This window comes from Scylla paramamosain, chromosome 17, assembly GCF_035594125.1.
Source record: "Scylla paramamosain isolate STU-SP2022 chromosome 17, ASM3559412v1, whole genome shotgun sequence".
Classification (NCBI taxonomy): domain Eukaryota; kingdom Metazoa; phylum Arthropoda; class Malacostraca; order Decapoda; family Portunidae; genus Scylla; species Scylla paramamosain.
In genome coordinates, this window is record NC_087167.1 from 11215760 (window position 1) to 11238964 (window position 23205).

The 23205-nt window shown below is 37.5% G+C and overlaps 2 protein-coding genes across 2 annotated transcripts in view; one reads left to right on the forward strand and one right to left on the reverse strand.

Moving 5' to 3' along the window:
* Positions 1-472: 472 nt before the first annotated feature.
* On the reverse strand, positions 473-2848 carry LOC135108477 (uncharacterized). The gene is made up of 3 exons (XM_064019533.1): positions 2740-2848; positions 2296-2477; positions 473-925 (listed from the first exon to the last, which is right to left on the reverse strand). Exons 1-3 carry the CDS (start codon positions 2839-2841, stop codon positions 907-909), a joined length of 303 nt encoding a protein of 100 aa, XP_063875603.1. The 5' UTR covers positions 2842-2848; the 3' UTR covers positions 473-906.
* A 3874-nt stretch (positions 2849-6722) lies between these two features.
* LOC135108470 (mediator of RNA polymerase II transcription subunit 12-like protein) overlaps positions 6723-23205 on the forward strand; it is a 48113-nt gene continuing 31630 nt past the window's right edge. The window contains 14 exon segments of the mRNA XM_064019510.1: positions 6723-8504; positions 11250-11351; positions 12797-12988; positions 13244-13406; positions 13667-13876; positions 15005-15132; positions 15970-16223; positions 17027-17165; positions 18409-19120; positions 19225-19406; positions 20429-20626; positions 21424-21544; positions 21833-21948; positions 22938-23069. Of these exon segments, the coding sequence (XP_063875580.1) occupies positions 8412-8504; positions 11250-11351; positions 12797-12988; positions 13244-13406; positions 13667-13876; positions 15005-15132; positions 15970-16223; positions 17027-17165; positions 18409-19120; positions 19225-19406; positions 20429-20626; positions 21424-21544; positions 21833-21948; positions 22938-23069 (2742 nt within the window). The 5' untranslated portion in view covers positions 6723-8411.

Sequence of the window (23205 nt, forward strand, 5' to 3'; positions counted from 1 at the left end):
TATATATATATATATATATATATATATATATATATATATATATATATATATATATATATATATATATATATATATATATATATATATATATATATATATATATATATATATGCATCATATGGTACATGAAGAATACTTCCCAATTTGGAGAGAGAGAGAGAGAGAGAGAGAGAGAGAGAGAGAGAGAGAGAGAGAGAGAGAGAGAGAGAGAGAGAGAGTCTACTCTCCATTTATTATATATATATATATATATATATATATATATATATATATATATATATATATATATATATATATATATATATATATATATATATAACATAAGATAACAATTCAGTAAGATTTCATGAATACTGGGTTGGGGGGAAGGGGAAGTACAAGTATTTCCTTTTCCTTTTAGAAAACTTATTAACATAATGTTATGTATTTATTTCACTGATTAATCTTTAACTAGTAATTGACTAGTGTGTGTGTGTGTGTGTGTGTGTGTGTGTGTGTGTGTGTGTGTGTGACAGAGACAGAGAAAGAGAGAGAGAGAGAGAGAGAGAGAGAGAGAGAGAGAGAGAGAGAGAGAGAGAGAGAGAGAGAGAGAGAGAGAGAGAGAGAGAGAGAGAGGCATTATGTGTGGAGTTGAATATATTTGGAAGCAGATTTATGCATTTTTGTAGCTCAATTCTGTCTTTACTTCATTGAGTTTTACAAGTAGAGATTTTGTTTTTGAAGTGTTACCTTTGTCATACTTGATACCTAAGAGATGGGATGTTGTGAAACGGAGGAAATGTTCACAATTTTTTGGGTGTTCAATATTAAACATAAAGCCCTGCTACCAATGAGACTACAGCCATAGAAATACATGTTGGTTCAGCTACAGGTGCACCATCAAATACACACTAGACTGCCCTGTTCTTAGTTCTTCTTCTGGTACCTTAAGGAAGAAATAATAGTGTAAACAATAACATTTTGACATTAAAATAAAATTTATATGTAGATGTATATCTTAAGGTGATAATATATTCAGAAATTTCAATATATACACACCACTCTAAAATCAAAGGTACTGAAATTTAACCTTAGTAAAAATGGAGTCTTTCCTTTCTCCAAGCAGGTGAAGTAACCCCAATATAACTAAGCAAGCATCTGGTGCAAATAAATAAATATATAAATAAATAATTATGATAATAAGTAAAATCAAATAAGCAAAAGAAAATTAACTGTGTAAGGAAAAAGTGAAGATATGGTCACATCCAATAGGACAGTCCACTAATTTGAGTACCAATCTTTTAAAAATCTCCTGTAATTATTGCTTTATCACATAAGAATTAACAAAAATAAAGCTCCTTGATGGTTCTACTAATTATATGAATGACAAGCATTTTGACTGAATGCTCAGAACGACCAGTATACTAATGATTTTTGTACTTTGTGTCACAGCAGCAAATCTTTTATATGAGTATGCGGTTATGTTTTTTACTTGAGACACTATTTGGGTGATATCATAATGCAATAATGCTTTGTCTAGCAAGTCCTCGTAAGAATATGATGAGTACTGATCGAAAAAAAAAAAAAAAGAAAGAAAGAAAGAAAACCCCAGCCAAACCTACATGCCCCGACATAACGCACTGATGTTCCGAACTCCCGATTCTTCTCATCATATCCACCAAAACAGTGTGAGAAGTCCTGAACTTCATCACAACCATGGAAGAAACCTTTATCAGACTGTCTGCACTTGCGCTAGTGCCGACAAAGGTGACTCCAAGAATTCTATCTCCACACGAATTAGTGACCTGTCTTATTGGACTGCAAGGGAAGAGGATGCAGCTAACATTTCTAAAAAGATTGATAATATTTACATTTTAAATTTCAAATTGGACAGCCTATTGGGTTTATTTACACTAGAAATAATGTTTTTCCTTATGAGAGAGAGAGAGAGAGAGAGAGAGAGAGAGAGAGAGAGAGAGAGAGAGAGAGAGAGAGAGAGAGAGAGAGAGAGAATGCTTTACACCTATTAAAATCTTTAACATCACTTATGCTGCAAACAATTATTTAGCCATAGGACTCAGCCAAAAATTTGATAGAAGAGCAGGAATTTAACAATTAAATTAGTACCTTTATAGAAATTGGTGCAAGCATTACAGTTAGATAGGCCATGCTTAATACAATGTTTGGTTTTTGCATGCAGCATAGTTTCATGAAAACTAGGCTTATAAAAGTGAAAGATGCATTGCTAATGATGAAAAGATATATATATTAAATTGCTACCAGCTACTGAAATGAACAAATTGAACTAGACATTACTCGCATTGACTTTCATCGTGGCCATAGAGTTCAAGTAAGGTTTCCATATACAGAGGAACTGCTTTTCTTTTTTTGAGAATGGCAATTATTGGGAGCCTATATTTCTCCAGCCCTTTCAAAACTGCTACTCTTGGGTCTGGTTCATCCGCTTGTGGTTCTAATCTCAGGAACTCCTTGATTATCTGTAAAGATATAAGCATCAAATAATTATAAGTGAAGGTTACAGAGATGAGCATCTGCAATAACTGTACTTAGTTATGAGTGCTTATCTCCCATCACTGAGGCCTTTGAGCCTGAGAGGGAGAATGGAAGTACCAGTAGTTAAATATCAATTACCTACTATAAAATATAAATAGCTATATACATTATAGCCCTACAAATAAAGTTGACAATTAGTAACAATATGTAGCAAAATCCATAAAGTGTACATACATACACACTTACGCCATCAAAAGTCTGAATCCACGGGTACAAGTTCAGGATTTCTGCTACAAGAATGTTCCCATTGATTATTTTTTTGCGTCTCTCAGAGAGTGTCAACTGCATGAGGCGTTCAGCCTGAGGAAAATCATTAAAGTAAAATTACGAATACGGCACTGATGTGTGTGAAGCGACCTTAACCCGTATCCCTCTGGAGGCATATTCCCAAAGTCTGGTAATGTTTCGGCCCATTTACTCTTGTAGCGGTTAGGTTAGGTTAGATTAAGTTACGTATAGGTAATTTTGTGCGAGAATCTCAATGAGACTATTTTAGAGAGAATCCTATAGTTAGTTTTGGAGCTACAGCCTAGTGTTCATACAGGCTGGCGGACGACTCCTTCCAGACTTCAGGAATATGCATTCTGGCCCTTCACAAGAACTGACATCAGATCCCGGTATGAACACAGGCGGTGCATCCCATGTTCTTTTGTCCCTCTTCTCATTGCCTTCCCATTATATATATATATATATATATATATATATATATATATATATATATATATATATATATATATATATATATATATATATATATATATATATATATATATATATATATAACACTCAACATCCCTACATGCAACAAAACTTACCAAAACACACTCAAAATACACTCAAAACATCCAAAACACAACCAAAACACATCACAACACCCCAAAATACCCACTACACTCACCTAAACACAACCAAATATTGAATATTCACTCAAAACACCCCGTAACATCTAAAAACATCCAAATAACCCACCCCAACCACGCTAAATTTATCCAAAACACACTCAAAGCACCCCAATATACCTAAAACTCATCCAAACACACTCAAAAGATTTAAAACACCCAAAATACACTACAACACCCCAAAACTCATCAAACACACCCAAAACACATCAAAACATCCAAAACACACTTAAAGCAACACTCAACACCACAAACACGCCACAAACACACCCTTAAAGACCCAAAACTACTTGCACACAATCAAATACACCTCAAAAGACCTGACACACACACCCAAACTCACTGAAACACTTAAAACAGAAAATAAACCCAAAAACAAACTCACTACACCTCAATATACCCCCAAACACACCCATAACACACAAAAACATCCCACAATATACTCAAAACACCCCACACGACTCAAACCACTTACAATATAACTAAAAACATCCTAAACCACATTTAAAACACCCAAAATTCACCCAAAACACAATGATAACAGCAAATATACACCCAAAACATACCTAAACACCACCAAAACACACTCTAAACACCCCACAACATTCCTACATACATCCTAAACACATAAAACACCTAAAACACACCAAATATTACAGAGAACTGCAGCGCAGCAAGGGAAACTAAGCTAAATATTGTTTACCTGTTTTGCCTCCTCCTCCATTTCTTTTTATTTCTTCCTTCTCCTCTTTCATTTCTCTTATTTTCTTCCTTCTACTACAATTATCTACACGCCTGACTTTAGAAACAGCTGGAAACACTTGGAAAACACTGGAAATTACGGTAAATATTGAGGAGACACTGGAGCAGACCGGGTCTCGAATCCTTGATGACGTCACAGGCGAGGTGCCGGCGCCCCGCTGCCATACGTACGTAACATATTTCATTTTGAAATTGACCCATAGAAAAAATGAAGCTAGGCTCGAATGCATTATATATTCTGACTTGATAATTACTTCAATTAATATTCACAATATCAAAACACCTCCAGTCTCAGTAGTTATAAAGAAATATTATGTGAAATATGGAAAAAGTGTTGGAAATTTTGACACCATTAAAAACACTGAAAAATCCACCTATTCCACTTTACACTGGTAAAAAGACATTTTAAAAAATCTGAACTATTTTTTAAAATAATGCACACTTAGTTACAAGCTACAATAAAAAAATAAAGAAGCTAAAAAATGACAAAATCACCACTTTCAAAGGGACAATAAGCCTATTCAAATTCCACATACTTAACTCAACAGGAACGCAACTTACTTTAAAAATCATAAACGATTTTTTGAAGCAATAAAATCTTCATTAAAGCCTCAAATAAAAAAGCCAAAAACCAGGCTGGGTAAATTTCACCGTACAAACTGCCCCTTATTTACATAAAAAACAACACCAAATTCAGCACATTTACTTAACTGAAGCAAGAAAAACACTTCAAAAGCAACGAAATATTTTTAGAAACCATAAAATCTTACTATACAAGCCAAATAAATTAATTCAGAAAAATAAAAAAAAATATTGGAACCAACAAGCCGGAACAGGTGCCAGTCCATCATGGCGGCCGTCGGCGGCGACCTTAGTGGGGGAGCCGGCGGCCATGTTGCCTTATTTATTCCTATATAACACCAAAACCAGGCAATGACGGATATATCTGACCAGCGGATATGAAGCCTAGACATGTGGATCCATCTTGTGATATGTTAGGCTTACAATAAGTGAGAGATGAGGCAAATAATGGCTAATAACACAGCTGACAGCTTGTTTACATATTGGCGAACATTAAATATTTGAATAAATTTCCAACTCTTTCCAGACTCAGACGTAAACAAAACCTAAATATAAATAATTAACCCCTAAAAAAACTAAATAACGAATAATGAATCCTAAATAAACGAATACAAGACACTAGAGGGAGGATTAGGGTGTTGTGAAGGCAGTAAGGCTGACTGAGGAGAGACTGGCCCCGCTGGACTCACCTTACGTACTCGTGCCTCTCTGGTGATGCTTGACGGTGCTTGGTGCAGGAAGAAGGTGTCGGGAAGACGGAAACACTGGTTAATAGAGCGTGTAGGGCAAGATTGACCAGTGCTGACCAAAACACTGCAGCCAGCCAGCCGCTCGCCGTGGTAACTCCCCAGCGCCACCTGTCACTGATCCAACACCCACCCACACACACACACACACACACACACACACAAAAGTTGACATGCTATCAAATATTATGTCAAATAATATAAATATCCTCACTTCCTGACTCTCCTTTCCCCACTCCACCCCCGATAAGTGATTATGAACGCAATCTTCACTCAGTGCGGCACCGTGTCACCGCAGCAAACACGAACCAGGGCAGAATAGGCTCAACTGAAATGCTCTTACTCTCTCTCTCTCTCTCTCTCTCTCTCTCTCTTTCTTCATTCATTATTTTTTACACAAATGATCGATGCTGAGTGACGGATTTACACTCTCCGCTCTGTATTGCACGGCACCAGTATCAATATGTTATTGCTCCGCGTACTCCTCGTGCCTCACTGGGCGCGGGAGTCACGGGAGCTGGGGTGTGCCGGGGTCGTTAACGCTTCACCTCCACCATCTCGTTATCCTCGCTCCGCCTCTCTTCTGCTTTTACTTAATGCCACTCTCCTCCCGTCGCCTTTGATTCTTAGTCTACTGCTCATCTTCGCTCACTCCATGTCTCCTCTGCTCGCTCACAACACCAGTGGATCGGCTCGGCTTCATTCATTAGCGGACTTCCATTCCACGATAAGATGCGGTCTTTTTTTAATTATAAATAGGACCGAACTGATATGACGAAAGCGAGATGTTAATTTATTCTTTCCTACTTTGGTCATTATTTTTTTTTACAGGCTTATCTTATTTACCTTTTCTTCATCTTACAAAGAAATTTAGTGTATGAAAACTGGAGAGAGAGAGAGAGAGAGAGAGAGAGAGAGAGAGAGAGAGAGAGAGAGAGAGAGAGAGAGAATGTGTATTTTTACTAACTCTGAAGGGCGATTCTTGGCCACGTGCCGGCCCACTTAGGGAAGTCTTTTACGGATTATTGACTTAAGTGTTCGACGTTTGTTTTCTGCCCTGACGTGTAAGCTAGTGTGTGTGGTAATTTCAGACCATCTAGTGTGTACCTTGAACGGCTGATGAAGAGTAAATAGGAAGCACAGTTACTTGAAAGAAATACAAAAAAAAAAAAAAGTCCTTCTTTGGATTCATATAAATGTTCATAGTATTCATCACTGATACTCATTAATGAAAAAAAAGACAGTATATTAATTAAGTTTCTATGTGTTTCACTTATTTAGAATAGTGTGGCTTAATATTATTACGCTCAGTAAGGATTAACTTGCGTGATGTAATCATAGTTTTAGATGTAAAAACAATTATTGAAAACCTTTTCCACTGTTCAACACTCGAAGCTTCTCGGAATAATTATGCCAGTTGCTGTTATCTTTGTCTTACCAAGGAGCGAGCCATGGTCTTAGCTTCAGCAGAGACACCTGGAAAAGAAACAGCAAAGGAAAGTAAAAGGATTACAAACACTTGACCTAAGACATTAAAAATCGCCACATAGAAAATTAATTACAAAGTGATCTGAGTCTAGAAAGCTGTCTGTGAAGCCCTCTGAACCAATCTGAATCAAGTGAGCTTGTGTTCACCAACATGACAGCCTCCTTCTTTTCGATAAACCATGCGGAACTCAGCTTTGGTTTTACCTCTGGCCGGCAGACTTCTTAATTATTTTATCTTCCCCTTAATTCTTCCTTGTTTCCTCATATGCGAGCTCTTCTGATTGTCATAGTGTCCGTTATATACCAGAATAAGTGTTGCCGTCAGATTGAACGGATGTGACTGTGTTTATGCTTGTAAAACACTAGTAAACATGTCACTTTACTTCATAGTGTGTATTACGTATCAAATCACAGAATCCCTTCTAGTCGCCAGCTTCGTCCTAAGAAAACGTCACCTAACATGGGACCTCATAAGGGTAGACGTAAGAAAAATGCGGTATATCTTTTATCACGTTTATTTCTCATTCAGCTTGTTATCATATAACCCATATTCTGAAATGCTTCTACGCTACACCAGGACTTCTTTTTTTTTTTTTTTTACGATTTGCTCTCACCACGACTATTTTCAAAGGCTACAGAGATTATTAGACAGGTTTCCAAGATTGTTTCTCCTGCCAATAATGTGAAAATCGTGTTAATATGTCAATGCAACCGTAAAAACACCCTCAAAACCCCATGTAACTTCAACTAGAGCATTTTGAATGCAGTGGGGTGCGGCGCATGAATGTTTCAGAATATGGCCCTAAGTTACACGGGTTTTATTTATTTATTTTTTTTTTTTATTGTAGTGGGAAATTAACAAGCTTTCTATATTATTAACAGAGAAACACACTTGAGAACCCGACAAATAATTTGTGACCTTTAAAAATAGTTCTTGTGAGAGTCAGAAGTATATTATAGTAGGATTCCCAGCAGTGCCAGCCTGGAGTCTCGTCAGGAAGACGAGCGTCCCACCACAACACAACTCCTCGGTCTGTGAAGTATGCCAGAGACAGGAACGAGATGATGCAAGTGGTGCTGAGGGAATTAGGGAATGTCAGAGTGGAGAAGACAGGAAGGGAATAGATGGCGTTCCTGCTGGCACTGTGGAAAGACGAATAAAAGAATGGTTGAGGCTGCGAAGGAGCTCCAAGAGGAAATTAATGTGGTGTACAAGATGTAGGAATTAGTGGTGTTGAAGATGGTGTCTGTTTTCTGTTCGCCGTTTTTTTTTTTTTTTTTTCCTACAGGAGTTGCTGATACAAAGGCCTGGCTCAGAAGTAATCCCGAGCACTAAATATCAAGATTAGGACCTGTAGCATCAAGATCAAGATCCGCCAAGATGATGGCCGTGGCGTCAGCCGAGAAGCGTCCCCTCAAACGTCAAAAACTAGGACCTCCAGACGTCTATCCACAAGATGCCAAACAAAAAGAGGTACGGCAAGTCATGCTTTAAAATATAAACGTAGAATGGTGGCAGTAAAGTCCATGTATTAAGTATTATTGTGTTCCTCATCGCCACCAGGTCCGATCCTTGGCTTAGTGACAGCCGTCTTGACCTGTATGTTTGTTCAGGGTATTACGAAGGTGACACAGACTTCATATCATTGTTTTATGCGAAAATTCGATGCCCTAAACAACTCTTATACGTTCTTGAGCGCGAGGACACTTTTTTCAGCCCGGGACTCCAATTTTCCACGAGTGCCACTTTTTTTTTTCTTTTCCTTTCTTTTCTTTTCTTTTCTTTCCGCCATCTAAGTATCACGTTACACAAAAACTATGCTGCGATGTTCACACCTACATGTTCACTCATCACAAGATGGAGAGAGTTCTTAACTAATGATTTTCTTGGAATAAATATCAGATTAATGAAGGACATGATAAAAGATAAGACATTTTGCTGTTTTAGTGTTTTGGGCATTCTTATTATTTCCATAGTGCGATTCGTTCACTTGAAAATAAATAACATGAAAAATAAAAAAATAATAGCTCTGAGAAACATAGAAATAATGTAATAAAATAAAACACCCAATTATAGCATAAAACACAACAAACGTAACAACTTTAAACCAACTTTTGCGGCACCCACCATTTACACTGCTGTCCACAGCTGACCAGCCAATAGTAACATTTTTACCCGGGCAGGCAGCAACTCACACGTAGGGTTAGTCAGGACAGCACTCACTCCGTCACCAGGCACTACGATGCAGGTGGAAGTAACAAACAGGAATTGGTATAGTGGAGTGCGAGGCAAGGACATGAAAACTGCAATCACAGCACAAGCTTATATTTCCTCACTAGAACAAGACACCAAAACTTACACCAGGCAGAGCACAGAGTCATAAGTGCAGCACCCTCCATCCACTCACTTGCCAGCAGAGTCACTCAGGCATCCACACAAAGTCACTTGGATGTAACCAGGTAGAACCTGAGCCTATCGCATTCCCACACTCAGCCCATTGCAGGTGTGCCAAGAGGGAGAGGCCAGCAGGTATAACCCCCCCAACCTCATAGTAGCTTATCAACAACCCCTATTGTAACGTGACTTTGGTGGACAGTGAGGTATACAAAAGCACTGAAACTTATGAAGAATGTTGAATAGAGTCTACTGATGGTATGCCAACAGTATGTTTTATATATGCTGATGATGTGTTGTGTTGTATGTATGTTTATGGGGCTGGTGTCTGTGTGTTTGAGAGACTGGGCAAGCTTCAACTTTCATTGGTGGTTTGGATGTTAGTGGGACCTGGAGGAGTGTGTGTGGGTGGCACAGACATTCATGGGGCCTGGAGGAGTGTGTGGGTGGTGCAGACACTTGCAGGGCTAGGATGGGGTGTTTGTGTTGGGAAATTTTTGTTAATTATTCATTCTTTATTTGATCATGATAATGATTATGATGACTTCAACTCTTCCACACATGTAGAGTACATTTTGTTGCTTTTCTTACCACATTAGTCCTGTTTTGTTGCTACATTTGTATCCTAACATTTTCCACAGACAACAAAGCAATAGTATTTTGCCAGTATAACTTTCCAGATGTTAATGCATAAGATATATGTACAAAATTCCTGTTATGTACTTTGATATCCTCTCCTCAATATAGTGCATGCAGAACAGTGACTGTGCTATGATTGTAGTGTCATCTGCAGCCACATTCAGTGAAGTAATGACATGGCCACACCATGTGTAAAAGATGGAAATTATAGTCAGCTGAAAACTTGCCAGATTCAATAAGGTTCTGGATTAAATGATACCAGTGTTGATGGTCAATCTGTATTATCAATAAACATTTTTTCTAGCTAGCTACCGATCATTGCCTTGCTGACAGCACAGCATGGGATGTGGGTGCTCACTGGCTCAGATGTCATAACCTTGTGCTGATTGGCTCACAGGGCCAACCACTTGGAGTTGAAGCTCCCTTGTTGGTGTATCCTGTCTCCCCTAACTGTATTGTTAATGGCTGAGGTGTGGCATTATAGGAACAGAGGCACTTATTTCCACTTCTGAATATTGAAAATACAGCACTTCACATGTGGGCCAGAAAGACCAGCTTTTACTGGGTTGTATGGCAATCACCGTGAAAAGAGTCAGCTGAGGGAATAAATACACTCACAACATGAATTCAGGAGACCCATAGGTGGGGAAGACATTGCTATCTCAGTTTTGACCAAAGTGGCATATAAATTATGACCATAACTGATACCTCAGTTATTCTTGTTAATGTGATCTGCAGATTAAAAACATGCCCATCACAAACCATTACCATCTGTAGACTGATTCATGTAAGATCCATTGCTCTAATCAAGGAAGCAATATATCATTTCCTCTCACAGAATTGTTATTACTCGTATATCTCCTGTTTATTACATTATTATTTTCTTGTTTTCTCTTAGTTTTTTTTCTGAATCTTTTTCCTTCCTTTTCATCCTTACATAATACATAATGATGGCAGAGGACTCTCACTCACTCAGAGCTGCTCTCAGGGTCAGTTAACACAGCAAGGGAATAGGAAAGGTACATACATTATGTATGCCAACCACTCCAATCATATTTGTATTTTTCTGTTTTCACATATTCTGTAATGGTTTTCTGGAAATGAACTCTTACTGCATTGTATACTGAAGAAAAATGTATACATACTGCCTTAGCATTTGATCATTGAATATTGCCATGATTTCAGGATGAGCTAGATGATGTGAGTGTGAAGCAGGGATTCACTCACCGGCCTCAGATTCAGGATGAGTACAGCAGTGCTCAGAACACTTCCATCACTCCAGCCAAGGTATGTGAATGTCTGTGGTGTTTTACTAGACAATAAGTTACTTGTGTGTGATAAGTGGCTATTGATAGATTGCAACAAATTCATGAGGTTGAGTAGTGACAAATTTTGTGGTGTTTATATGTAAAGAATCAGTTCCATTGCTATCATATTGAAAGAACTACCAAGATTGATTTTACAAGATTGTTCAAAGCATTACCATCATATGAGGTGATTTATTACAAAATACAGGACCTGTGATAAAACTAATCTGGATGCTTTTAAATGTACGAGTGGAGTGAAAATCAGCAGAAATGAGGAAACTGTCTTCTGTAGACATGATTGCATTTATGTTTATTAGGATCTGATCCTATTGCATGGCAAAACCTCTGCAGTGGAATGTCTCAAGAAGAATTTGTATCACCAGGTGTAACCCTCACACCAATCCTTTTTTATTAAAGATCTCAAATGTGCATTCAGCAGTTGTGCATTTCTTTTTCTCTATTATGAAAATCATAGCATAATATATTTCAGCAGTAAAACAGTTACACTTCCCCATTGATGCACAATATGGATTATTGAATAATATATTGTTTCTACTTTTCTTCCTTTGCATAATTCTTACTTTTTTGAAAATGTACCATTTTACTTTGATTAACCTAATTCTTGCTTGAAATATCAACTGTGAAGTGCAGCAGTCAGTATATAACCACCTAATAATCATTCCCACCTCAGAGGGACTTTTTAATGCTAATGTATTATGACATATTGTTTTTGGAAGCAGTACCCACTTCTGTTGTTTAATACTTAAAAATTTATGCTTACTGATGACTTGTCAGTAAATTTTCATGATGTCATTCCATGTAGAAGTGTAAGTTGTTTATAAGAGCAAGGAGGTATGCACATATTTATTTGTATACTATGTACTATGCATTTTGAGTTTATCTGATAAACTAGAAATGCACAGATTGGCAGAGTGACTCCACTTGTATTTTGCTGTGTGTGCACAGTAATATTTATACACAGCAGTAGTGAGCTACATTGATGTGATTCTAACCCCAGGCAGCTTTGTCACAGCCTCGAGTTGGACCAAGTAGTATACTACAGTTTCTCACAGCAGGAAAGGTAATTCACTGTGATTGAATGCATGCTTGAGAGTTGGATGCAGAAGTGACATCTCGTGATAGACTCCATTTAAACTGCCCCATCTTTCCATCACCAAGAAAGTAATGAAGTGATGGTACACAGATATGAAGATAAGTTACACATGACAATGAAGGCCATACCCCATTTAAAGGAAAAAAGACAGCATTGGGCATCTTGTAACTCAGCAACAGTACAACAATAACACATAAATATGTTTTAACAGTAACTTTTTGCAGTTGTACAATTTACTTTCATACACATTTTTCAAAATGTATCTAGTTCATTAGTACTTTCTCTCAACTAATAATACACATTTTTTTTAGGTTGCAAATTACTTTAATGCCATCCTCAAGAAGAAGGCAGAGTGCAACCAGCTGCCAGACACAGCCAGGAAGAAGCAGCAAATTAATATTAAAGATAATTTTTGGCTTGTGACACCAAGATCCAAGGCAGCAATTGAAGCTTGGTTTAAGGACCTTGCGGGATCCAAGCCTTTGACTTCACTGGCTAAAAAGGTAAGTTTTATTTGGAATTCAGCATTGCCAAATTTGAATTTCAACATAATATCATTAGTAGTTATGGTCTTTTATTTATACACTCATGTAAATATATTGATGATCATTATGTTCACTGGGTGTATTTTTTTCTGTACTTTGCAAGATAAGAAGTGTGGTGCATTCAAGTTATTATGATAATTCATGCTGTGAACTGCCATTTTCTTTGATATTTTCATAGTATTTTAATTTTGTAATTTACTCCTCATCTTTCAGGTTCCAATCTTCAGCAAACGGGAAGACATGTTCCTGACGCTGTGTGAGTACTCAGTCCCCATGCTGAGGGCAACGTGGTTTATCAAAATGACATCTGCTTATCAAGAGTCAAAAGTAGCAGAATCAAAAATCAAGAAACGACAGCAGCCAGACATTGCACAGGGTAGGCAAACTGTGTTCGTACACTTACAGCAGGCACTGTAACACAGGAACTGTTTGACATGCATGATGCCAAAACACAAGGTGATGGTTCCCTCCATGTCATAAAACTAAACTTAAATGAACTGAAAACTGAGAACCCTTTCGTCTGTATTTCTATTCCTGTTGTGAATAGAGGCATAGCGGGTTTTTATATGGGATTTCAGTCTGGTATATTTTCTTTCTATTTATTTGTTTGATTTATTTATTTACTTTTTTCAACAGAGTGGACGCAGACTCTCACTAGACTCCTGCGGGAACAGCTAAACAAAATAGCGGAGATCTACCTTGGCAACCCATCTGCTGCCACGCCACCTGTAGGAACACCTGCAGGGAGCAGCACTCCAGGGGGCACAATGACATCACCAGCCTCAGTGACCAGCACCCCATCCTCCACACCAGCCCAGCCTCCTCAGTCTTCACCGCACAATCCCGGTGGGTCTGCTCACACCATTGGTATTGTCCTATGTTTATATTTATGATAGGTGGCAGAGGTACTTTTGCTAGGACATTATTTATCTTGAAATTGTAATTGAGCCTTTGTTATCTGTGCTTTGCTATGCACCGTGTGTGTGTTTGTGTGTGTGTGTGTATGTGTGTGTGTGTGTAGATTTGACAGTTCAGTGATAAGATGTTTTTCGTGTGTGTATTCCTGAGTTGACTTTTGCAAGTTACTGTTAAATATCTTTCCATATCACTGAACAATGACAACCAAACCGCATGGTATTGGTGGCAAAATAGAGTCTGTTGCTGCCTTGTGCCAAGGAATAAAACATTTAAAAACAATTAAATTATTATTACTGGAGTTGGAGAGAGATTTCATCACTTGTAATGGGCTGTTTGTTAGCCAGTGGAAAGCAATACAGAAAGATATGTAAAAGTAACTCACAGTAATCAAATCAGGAATTTATGCATGAAAAACATCTTATCATTCACTTGTCAAACCTGTATTAAAACTGTTCATGTAAGTGTGTCCAAGGCTGCTATCTGTCTTGACTTGCCAGTTCAAACATTATCATTGCTCTGTTCTCCCATGCAACCAAATCAAACTAGTTGAAAAGTGTGCTAACATTGACACTGACTGAGAATTTTGTTATCTTTTGGCACCAACTCTAGCTGAAAATGTTCATTGAAAATTTTTGATTGAATGTCCACAGAAAATCACAGACAGTAGGTTTAGTAAAGTGCAAGCAGCTCAGATAGGGTAAGGGACATGTGAATCAGATAATCTTTTTTGCTCAGGATGGCTGTCTATCTATCTGTCTCTGTAATGCCTCCCTCCTTCCTGTAATCCCTCAAAACAGGAGTAAACATGGCAAAAGGGTCTTATCTCATCCAAATATTCCCATCTTGCTGCAACATGTTCTCCTTTAGTAGCCTCCTTCTCCATTAGAACTGTCAGTTTCACTCATACACTTTGTCTCATTATAATTATAGTGTGACTTGAGAATTGAAATTGTTACATATTTGTGTTCCCATTATACCAGAAGTTATATGAACATTGTCCAAGGCATATATTTTAATACCTAATATGCACATTTCCATCAAATTTATACTTTCTAGGTTTGTCAGGATCCTCTAGTGGAAGTACACCAGCAAGTGGAACAGGACAGAACACTACAGCCGCCCAGCTGACTCATGTGTTACGTAACTGGAATTACTGCCTTCAGCTCGCTCATTTCATGTACCAGGTACGCTGACTGATCCTCTCCAAGGTTCAAATAGGGAACATATAATACCCCCAAAAGATTATATTGTTGAAGGCTTTTTTCGGTATGTTTATGTTGTTATAGCCAATCTTTGCAAATGTTCCATGTGATCACTTGACTATGCCAGAAGAATATACATTCTGATTAGTAACTCCAAGATAAAAGTTACAGATTGCATTGATTGGAGGTAACCTTTCTACTATCTCAGAGAAAGGTCAACTGAGGGCCTTGTCATCAGCCATCAGATTTTGTGATGAAGGGAATAAATTGCCAGCAATCATTAGAACACATAGGAAAGGAAGCCCACACAAAATGAAAATGTGCTGTGTAAAAATTCATAATGCATATTGCTGCATTCTTCAGCCCTCCTTTTCTCGTGCAGGGCCCCTTCTCACTTTGCCTAGTCAGTGTGTTAAAATTTGAGTACCTTTTCTTTGCTTTAATTGTTATTTGACCCCTTCACTTTACTATAATACTTCTTATTTCAGTTTTTCTCTATTATGGTATTATGATTCAATTTATATTTTTGTTTTTATATCATGTTTGTATTTCACTACATTGAAAAAAATCTCAGGACTGAGGCCTCTGCAGTGTACGGGTTAAATTTCTCATTACATCCGTGACTCTAAGCATGTCTTCTGATACAACTGGTACAAAAAAGAAGTAAATATCTTGATAGGGAAAAGTGGAGGCACCTGAGGAACACTCCCAGATGAAGCAAGACAGGAAAAAGATAGACAGAAGAATAAATACAAAATTTTCTGATATTCTTATGAGATGCATATTCATACTACAATGGTTTACTTTTTTCTTATGCAGGAGGGGCTGCTTGACCGTCAGGAACTGCTGGAGTGGGTTGTTGATGCATTTGTGCGTTGGCGAGGGAGTGAGCATGATGTTGTGCTGAGGGTGGTGTTACCCTTGCCTCTTCAGTACCTAGATGAAATCACTCAGTCCGAGTACCTCTCTCGTAAATTAGCTCACTACTCTGCCGTCAAGTTGACCCAGCTTTGCCATGATTCAGGCTACTCTTCTCCAAGACCTCAGTCACCTGTTAATCCAAGTAGTAATGGGTAAATATACTGGCTATCTCTATTTTTTGTTTCTATTTATTAACTGCCATTTTACGTGAAACAAAATCTAATCTACTCATGTGTATTCTTTACTAATTCTTTTACCATTTCCAACAATTGAATGGGATGATATTCACCAAACTCTGGCCTTTTCATATTTGTTTCTAGTACACTTCTTTTTTCTCTTGCTGTTCATGGCTACTGTCAATATTAACTTATTATTATCATTTTCCTCATCCATCTTAGGGGACCAGAAAGAACTGTCACTTATCACTGTAACCAAGTGACTGTGTGCAAAATCAGCTCTTGATTTGAAAATTGTTAGCAGACAGCTTCCATTGTGAACACTCTCATAGCAAGTACTGCTTGGGTGCGTCTGCTGCATAGTGTGGCCTCTAAAGTTTGATACACACTTGGCCAATAATGGTTTATTTGCAACTTTGCATATTTGTATGGTTTCCTCTTGACTGGTTATTTTATGTGAAGTAGTAATAATAATAATGGTGATAAGAGTGTTATTTATAGTGCATTTTATTCCTTAGGAAACACAAATAAGTGTGAAGCAGTTTGTTGTCAGCATTTCATTTCACTGGGCAGTGTAGCACCTAAACCATCTCTTGCCAATAACCCAGACTTTCTCCTTGGACATTTTTAGATATGGGTTGATTTTCTGAAACATTTTTAAGGAGGAGGGAGTTTATCATGAGGCATCAACTCTTTCTCATTTACAAGACAGTCTGATATTTCTAAGCAAATTTCTGTCATGTTGATGATTATAATGACTAATTTTGTATTCATTTTAGGATAAGTGTGAGTGCCCCAGCATCGGGAAGTAACCAGCCAGCAGGCTCCACTGTGAACCCACTGATGTCCACCTTCCAGGAATTGCTGTCTTGTCACCAACACCGCCCAGTTGTTCAAGCTACCTCATGTTTTATCCAGGTAATAAACACTTTTTATTAGAAAAATGTAACTGGGAATGTTTCTGTAAATGACATGTATCATTATTATTACCATACACAGTGCTTAGATTCAGCAAAACTAAAAGCAAAGTCAGGAATGTACATTTTGTGCACATTTTCTTGTCACTCAGTGATCCTTGAGCCTGTGGTGAATAAGAGTCTTAACTAAAAGCTAGTTGCATTATTTCTATATTTTACTAAAGGCTTACAGTGTCTGTATTATGCCAACAGTTCCCATAAACGGGAATAACTGATGATGCTTCTACTCCTTAAAATTCACATTCACTTGCATTCCCTCTCATCATAACAAAATAGTAACTGTAATATATGCAGCCAGCCCTCACCATACACAAGTTCAATGTTTATGTATTCAATCATTTGCAGATTGGTACTAGAAGAAAAATATGTGTGGATTAAATTTTTCACAGATTGCTGCCAATTCAAATCTTGCACACAGTACAGCTCACTACACACACACACACACACACACACACACACACACACACACACACACACTTCACTAACCAACACTCTGTCCATTGTCTGTATAGTGTGTACATTTCCCACTACTGCCCAGCTGTTCCTTTTACTTGCCCTCATTCATGTTGTGACCATGTATGTGTTAGCATCATTGTCATATTTTCACCATGTCTTCTAAGAGACCTTCCAAGACACATGCTGGAGACACCCCTTAGTATACAAAGAAAGTGTTGACTCAAGAGAAAAAAAGGTGGGTTTATTAAACAAGATAAAGGAAGGGAGGCAGAAAGGTAGAGCATGACAGTAGTGGTAGTGCAGCATTGAGTCATGTTTGTAGTATCAAGGAGGGAGGGAGGATGGAGTGAGAGGTCATACTACAACATTCATCATTATTTTACTATTTGCTTTTGTTAAACATCAAATAATGTGTTTGGAGGATGAAGTGCATGAAGAGAACACTGAATGAGAAGACAAATGAGTGAGCAGCAAGCAAGAGTGATTGTGTGTGATGGAGGTGAATGGAGAGCAACAATGGCGAGTGCATGAAAATGGCAGGATCTTGTCGATCACTGGAAGGGGGTATGGATGTATATGTATGCATGTACTGTACCCTTAAGACACACACACAAAGGCATCATCTTTTCATGGATTAATGAAGAGAAACTCTGTGATGCAACATGCTTTATATCTATGTATGTATTTAGACTCTTGATGGTTATTGGCAAAAAATACTTTACTTACAGGCAATCACCCTTGATTGTCCAACTGCCATGGTGTGGAACAATGCTGGGGAGGGTAAAGCATCTTCCTGGCTCACTGGCTCCCCTCTGGACCTTCTGCCATGCCCACCCTCAGACCTGCCTATGCCTCCACGGTACAACAACCAGCATATAAGAGCACAGCTGCGTGTGATGGAGGAACACATTCGTCAGCGAAGCCGGTCAGCAGAAAACAGATGGTCATTGGACAAATATGCTGTGAATGTAGCAGGCTCTACCATCAACCGGGTGCTGGGCGCACTGGACTCTCTTGATCGTCACTGCTTTGATCGTGTTGACTCAAACAATTCTCTTGATACTTTGTATAACAAAATATTTGGGTCTTCAAAAGAAACAACCAATGAGAATCCAAGTAGCAATAGTAGCTGTAGTAGCACAGCATACCCTGGAAATAATAGCAGTAGCAGTAGCAGCAGCAACAATGCTGCCAATAATAGTGATGAAGCAATTGTGAGAACCCTCTGTGAGTGGGCTGTGTCTGTACAGCGCTGCGGAGAACACCGAGCTCTGGTTGTAGCTCGCCTCCTGGAAAAGAGACAGAATAACCTTTCTCAAGCTGAAAATGACATGCCAGATGAAAAAGACTCCGTGACATCAAACCAGATGGTGACACCAGGAGGCTGCACCTTTCAAGGATTGTTATTGAAGTTTTTGGACACACAAGCACCTGTGTATGGTGAGTGATGATAAAAATATTGTTTATCTATTATTCATATTAATTGACTAGGAACATATTGCTTTAATGATTAAATTGTTTAAAATTGTTTGTCTTTTCCACAGATGAGAATGCATTGTCTGTAAGGTCTCAAGAGTTTGGTAACTTGGTGCTTTTATTCTCTGAACTTATTCGTCAAGATGTATTCAGTCACGACACCTACATGTGCACCCTCATCTCTCGGGGAGACTTGGCCACTGGGACTCCTGATCTCAAAGCTGATTCATCTTTTGGGGAGAAGAAAGAAGTAAGCTGTTTTACTGTTCATGTTAAATCAACAAAATTATGAAATTTTCTAATTATAAATGGATACAGTCATGGACAATAGTTAAGTCATATACCGCATTATTTCTGCTGTGTTTTGCATCTTTCCACAATCTGAGGTCCTCTTATTTGCTAGGAATCTATATGTGGATAAGGTTTGTTTGGAAATTATTAGCACATCTGGAGACTCAGCTCTTTCTCATTCTGAATACTTGTCAACAACTACACTTTTCATTCACCCTTTTCTGGTGGGCATAGAAAAGTGACTATAAATTATAGAGACCTCAATTAGGTTATGTTTTGAAGCTTAGTAATTGTATTATATCACGGTATAAGCAAAAAAGAGAAGTCAACAAAATTAGATGTTGACTGGGTAACCTTTGACAATAGCAGTGTATTCACATTTTCAAGATCCTCTGGCTAAATGATTCAGTTGAGTGAGATAGCTTGAACAGAGATTCTCATTAATATAATCGCACATAATTATTGTTCCATATATTGAATACATTGTTGCTTCATTAGATTCAGGGTCTGGAATTCTTTTTAGGAACTTTGAAGCAGCTTTGGATGCAACATTTTGTAATATTTCATTCCATTTGTTTTTATTCAGCATAGTGTATTAGTCAATTTTAGTTTCCAAAGTATTATAAACGATGTGCCTTCTGCCTTTTTCCCATATTACATATTGCACTAGCTTAGATGTTGTTAGCTTCCACCATCATTATCACTAAAGATTGTTACAACAGCTATTTGTGCTCTTACACTATAGAAGGAGAGGGTAGAGTAGGGAATCTTAAACAACTCTCTTACCTTTTGAAGATGAACATTGACACCAGAAACCTACCATGTAATTTATTCCCCCTTTTTTTTTTTTTTTTTTTTTTTTTTTTCACACATTGGTTTGTACTTTTCATGTTAATAAAGGATATAGAGTTGTGGATGATGGTTATGCTAATGTGGCTGTGTCTGTGTATGAAAAGTAGCATAATTTCCCTTATGTTTCAGGATGGTACTGATAACATTGATGATGACCTTGGGAAGATATTACAAAAAATTGCAGTCAACACCAGCCTGGAAGAGTCAGGCTCAGGAGGAAGAGGAGAGCTGGGAGTGGAGGGCAAGCAGCGGCCACCAAGACACCTTGTTTATGCCCAGCACTTTCCACTCCCCCAGGATGATGCTTATATGCACGAAATTAACCAGGTAACCATTCCGCCAAGACACCTTTCCATTATGAAGGAAACATAGCCATGTGTGTTTTGAAGTGGTCAGTCTCAGTTTTCAAGACACTTATCCTCTGTTATTTGATTTTTTTTTGTTTGGGATTCTCTGGCATTATATATATATATATATATATATATATATATATATATATATATATATATATATATATGTATATGTATATATATATATATATATATATATATATATATATATATATATATATATATATATATATATATATATATATTTATTTATTTATTTATTTATTTATTTATTTTTTTTTATTTTTTTTTTTTTTTTGCCCAGTCACCTTAAATATAGAGAAAAAAGTATAAAAAAAATCATAGGTTTTGGTGAACTTTTATCTGATTTCACTCTGTTTAGAGAAATCTGAATAAATCCTTGAGAGAAGAGTGAAAGAAAAACATCTTACTTTATATACATTGTAAGACACAACAAATACCTCAGATTAAATACAGTTGATATGAAGAGTAACAGCAGTATTTAAAGGTTGTGGAATTTTTGTTGATTTGTGTATGGTGTTTTCTGTTTATTTGTACTATTAACATTTTTTCATCATTGACTTGAATGCTCAAAAAATTGCTTGGTCATCATGCACTTATCAGAAGTCATCCACACAACCTTGGTACATAATCTGGAAAGTAATTATATTGTAAACTTAACTCTTGGAAACTCATTCTTATGTATAGCTCAGGATGCTTCCAGAAAATTTGATGGGGCTAGTTGTCATTAGAATCATTTGGTGAATCTTCCAGCGGTATGTGTTGCTTTATGGAGTGGGCAAGGCAAGGGATGAAGCTCGAGCAGCAGTCAAAAAACTAACAAAGGAAATCAGCAAATTATTCAGTAAAAAATGCAGTAATGATATTGCAGAAGGTAAGAGGTTTGTAATGTGTTTTGTATCCATGTAATTTATACAAAACTGTCACCTATGATTTGCACTGTTAGTGTCTTAAGCTTGGAATGCATATCACCATATTACTTGCCTTTATAAAAAGTGTAAAGATGCAAAATTTGATGGCTGAAGATTTATTCTGGTTGGTGGGACTTTTAACATGGATGTCTAGTATTTTTTTATTTTGGAAAAATTTATATCAGTTGAAAAATGTAAAACACAAGATTCAGATGTCTTCTAGTAATGTATTGTATAACTTTGGTTTCCAGGTGGCAAAGTAAAGAAGTCGTCACGTGGAGAATTTAATTTTGAAAATATTTTGAGCCGCTTCTGTGCTCTGTCCTACTTTGACCAGCACCACATCACTAGCACTGTAGCCTCCCAGGTAAGACTTAGCTTACTGTTCATATGCCTTACAGTTTCTGCACATCATATGTAGGTTTCAAATGCGCAACATTAACATCATATTCATCACAGAAATATTGCACAATTTAAAAGGAAGGATGAAACTTCCAAGTGGTAAGAACCAAATGAATGTACATGCCTACAGGCACACATAGGTAAGAGAATCATTGGTGGTAAGAATGCAAGTTAAAGGGTTCCTTGTGTTCATTGTATTTGTGGAGAATGTAATGTGACTAATAAATTATCTTCCCCAGTTATTTTTTTTCCTTTTTGGATTGGTTTAAGGACTCAAGACTTTTGCATCTCACTGACATGCCTCTGCTCACAACACCACTCAGCTGTCTTTCAATAAATGTAAAGTCTATGTATTTGTCTGGATACAAAACTGATAGACTAGGTAAGGCACCTACATACACACATTCACTTATATTGCCTCACATCTTTGCCTTTGGATCTCTAAAAGGGAGAAGACTGATTATCATCACAATTCCCTGAGCAATCAATCATCTGGGGAAGTCTGCATTAACCCAACAACAAAACAATGCTGCACCATCCCCTTTCCTACACCTGAGCCTGTCAGCTGACCAGAACAGATGTAGAGGAGCCACCCTTCTAGGCTACTGAAACTTAATCTCTGTACAGTTATTGATAAATATTTTGTATTTGTTTTATAAATACAAAATAAATTTTACTACAGATTGTACCTTTCTCACATATCACAAATGCATACAAAATATGAACATAATTTCCAATACCCGCACATATTTATAACAGACACTAATTTTCCTTGGAAATACCTACTTCTGCTGATGGCAGTTCCAGCCTCCTAAGATCACTATGGTTTACTAAAGTTATATGGTAGCTATGGTAGTTATACAACACAAAGCTACACTTCTGCCACATCATGAACATTCATATCAGACCGACTCTTGGAAGTCAAGTAATTACTGTTATTTATTGTCTTTCCAGGTCTTAGAAATGCTGTCTGGCTGTGGTTCTGGTATGTCCAACTACTTGCCTACTCATGACCACATTGCCTTTCTGATGGATCTCATGGAGGTGGCCCTCAATGTCCACGGCCTCATTGAACTTTGCATTCAGGTTGGATAGGATTTTTTTGTGTTGAGATTCTCTCTCTCTCTCTCTCTCTCTCTCTCTCTCTCTCTCTCTCTCTCTCTCTCTCTCTCTCTCTCTCTCTCTCTCTCTCTCTCTCTCTCTCTCTCTCTCTCTCTCTGTG

What these genes read in the sequence shown, in the direction of transcription:
- LOC135108477 (XM_064019533.1), bottom strand. Translation starts at nt 2,841, where the DNA reads ATGCAGTTGACACTCTCTGAGAGACGCAAAAAAATAATCAATGGGAAC. An exon ending in GGATTCAGACTTTTGATGGC is followed by an intron (nt 2,478 to 2,739) that starts GTAAGTGTGTAT and finishes ATATCTTTACAG; the next exon opens with ATAATCAAGGAGTTCCTGAG.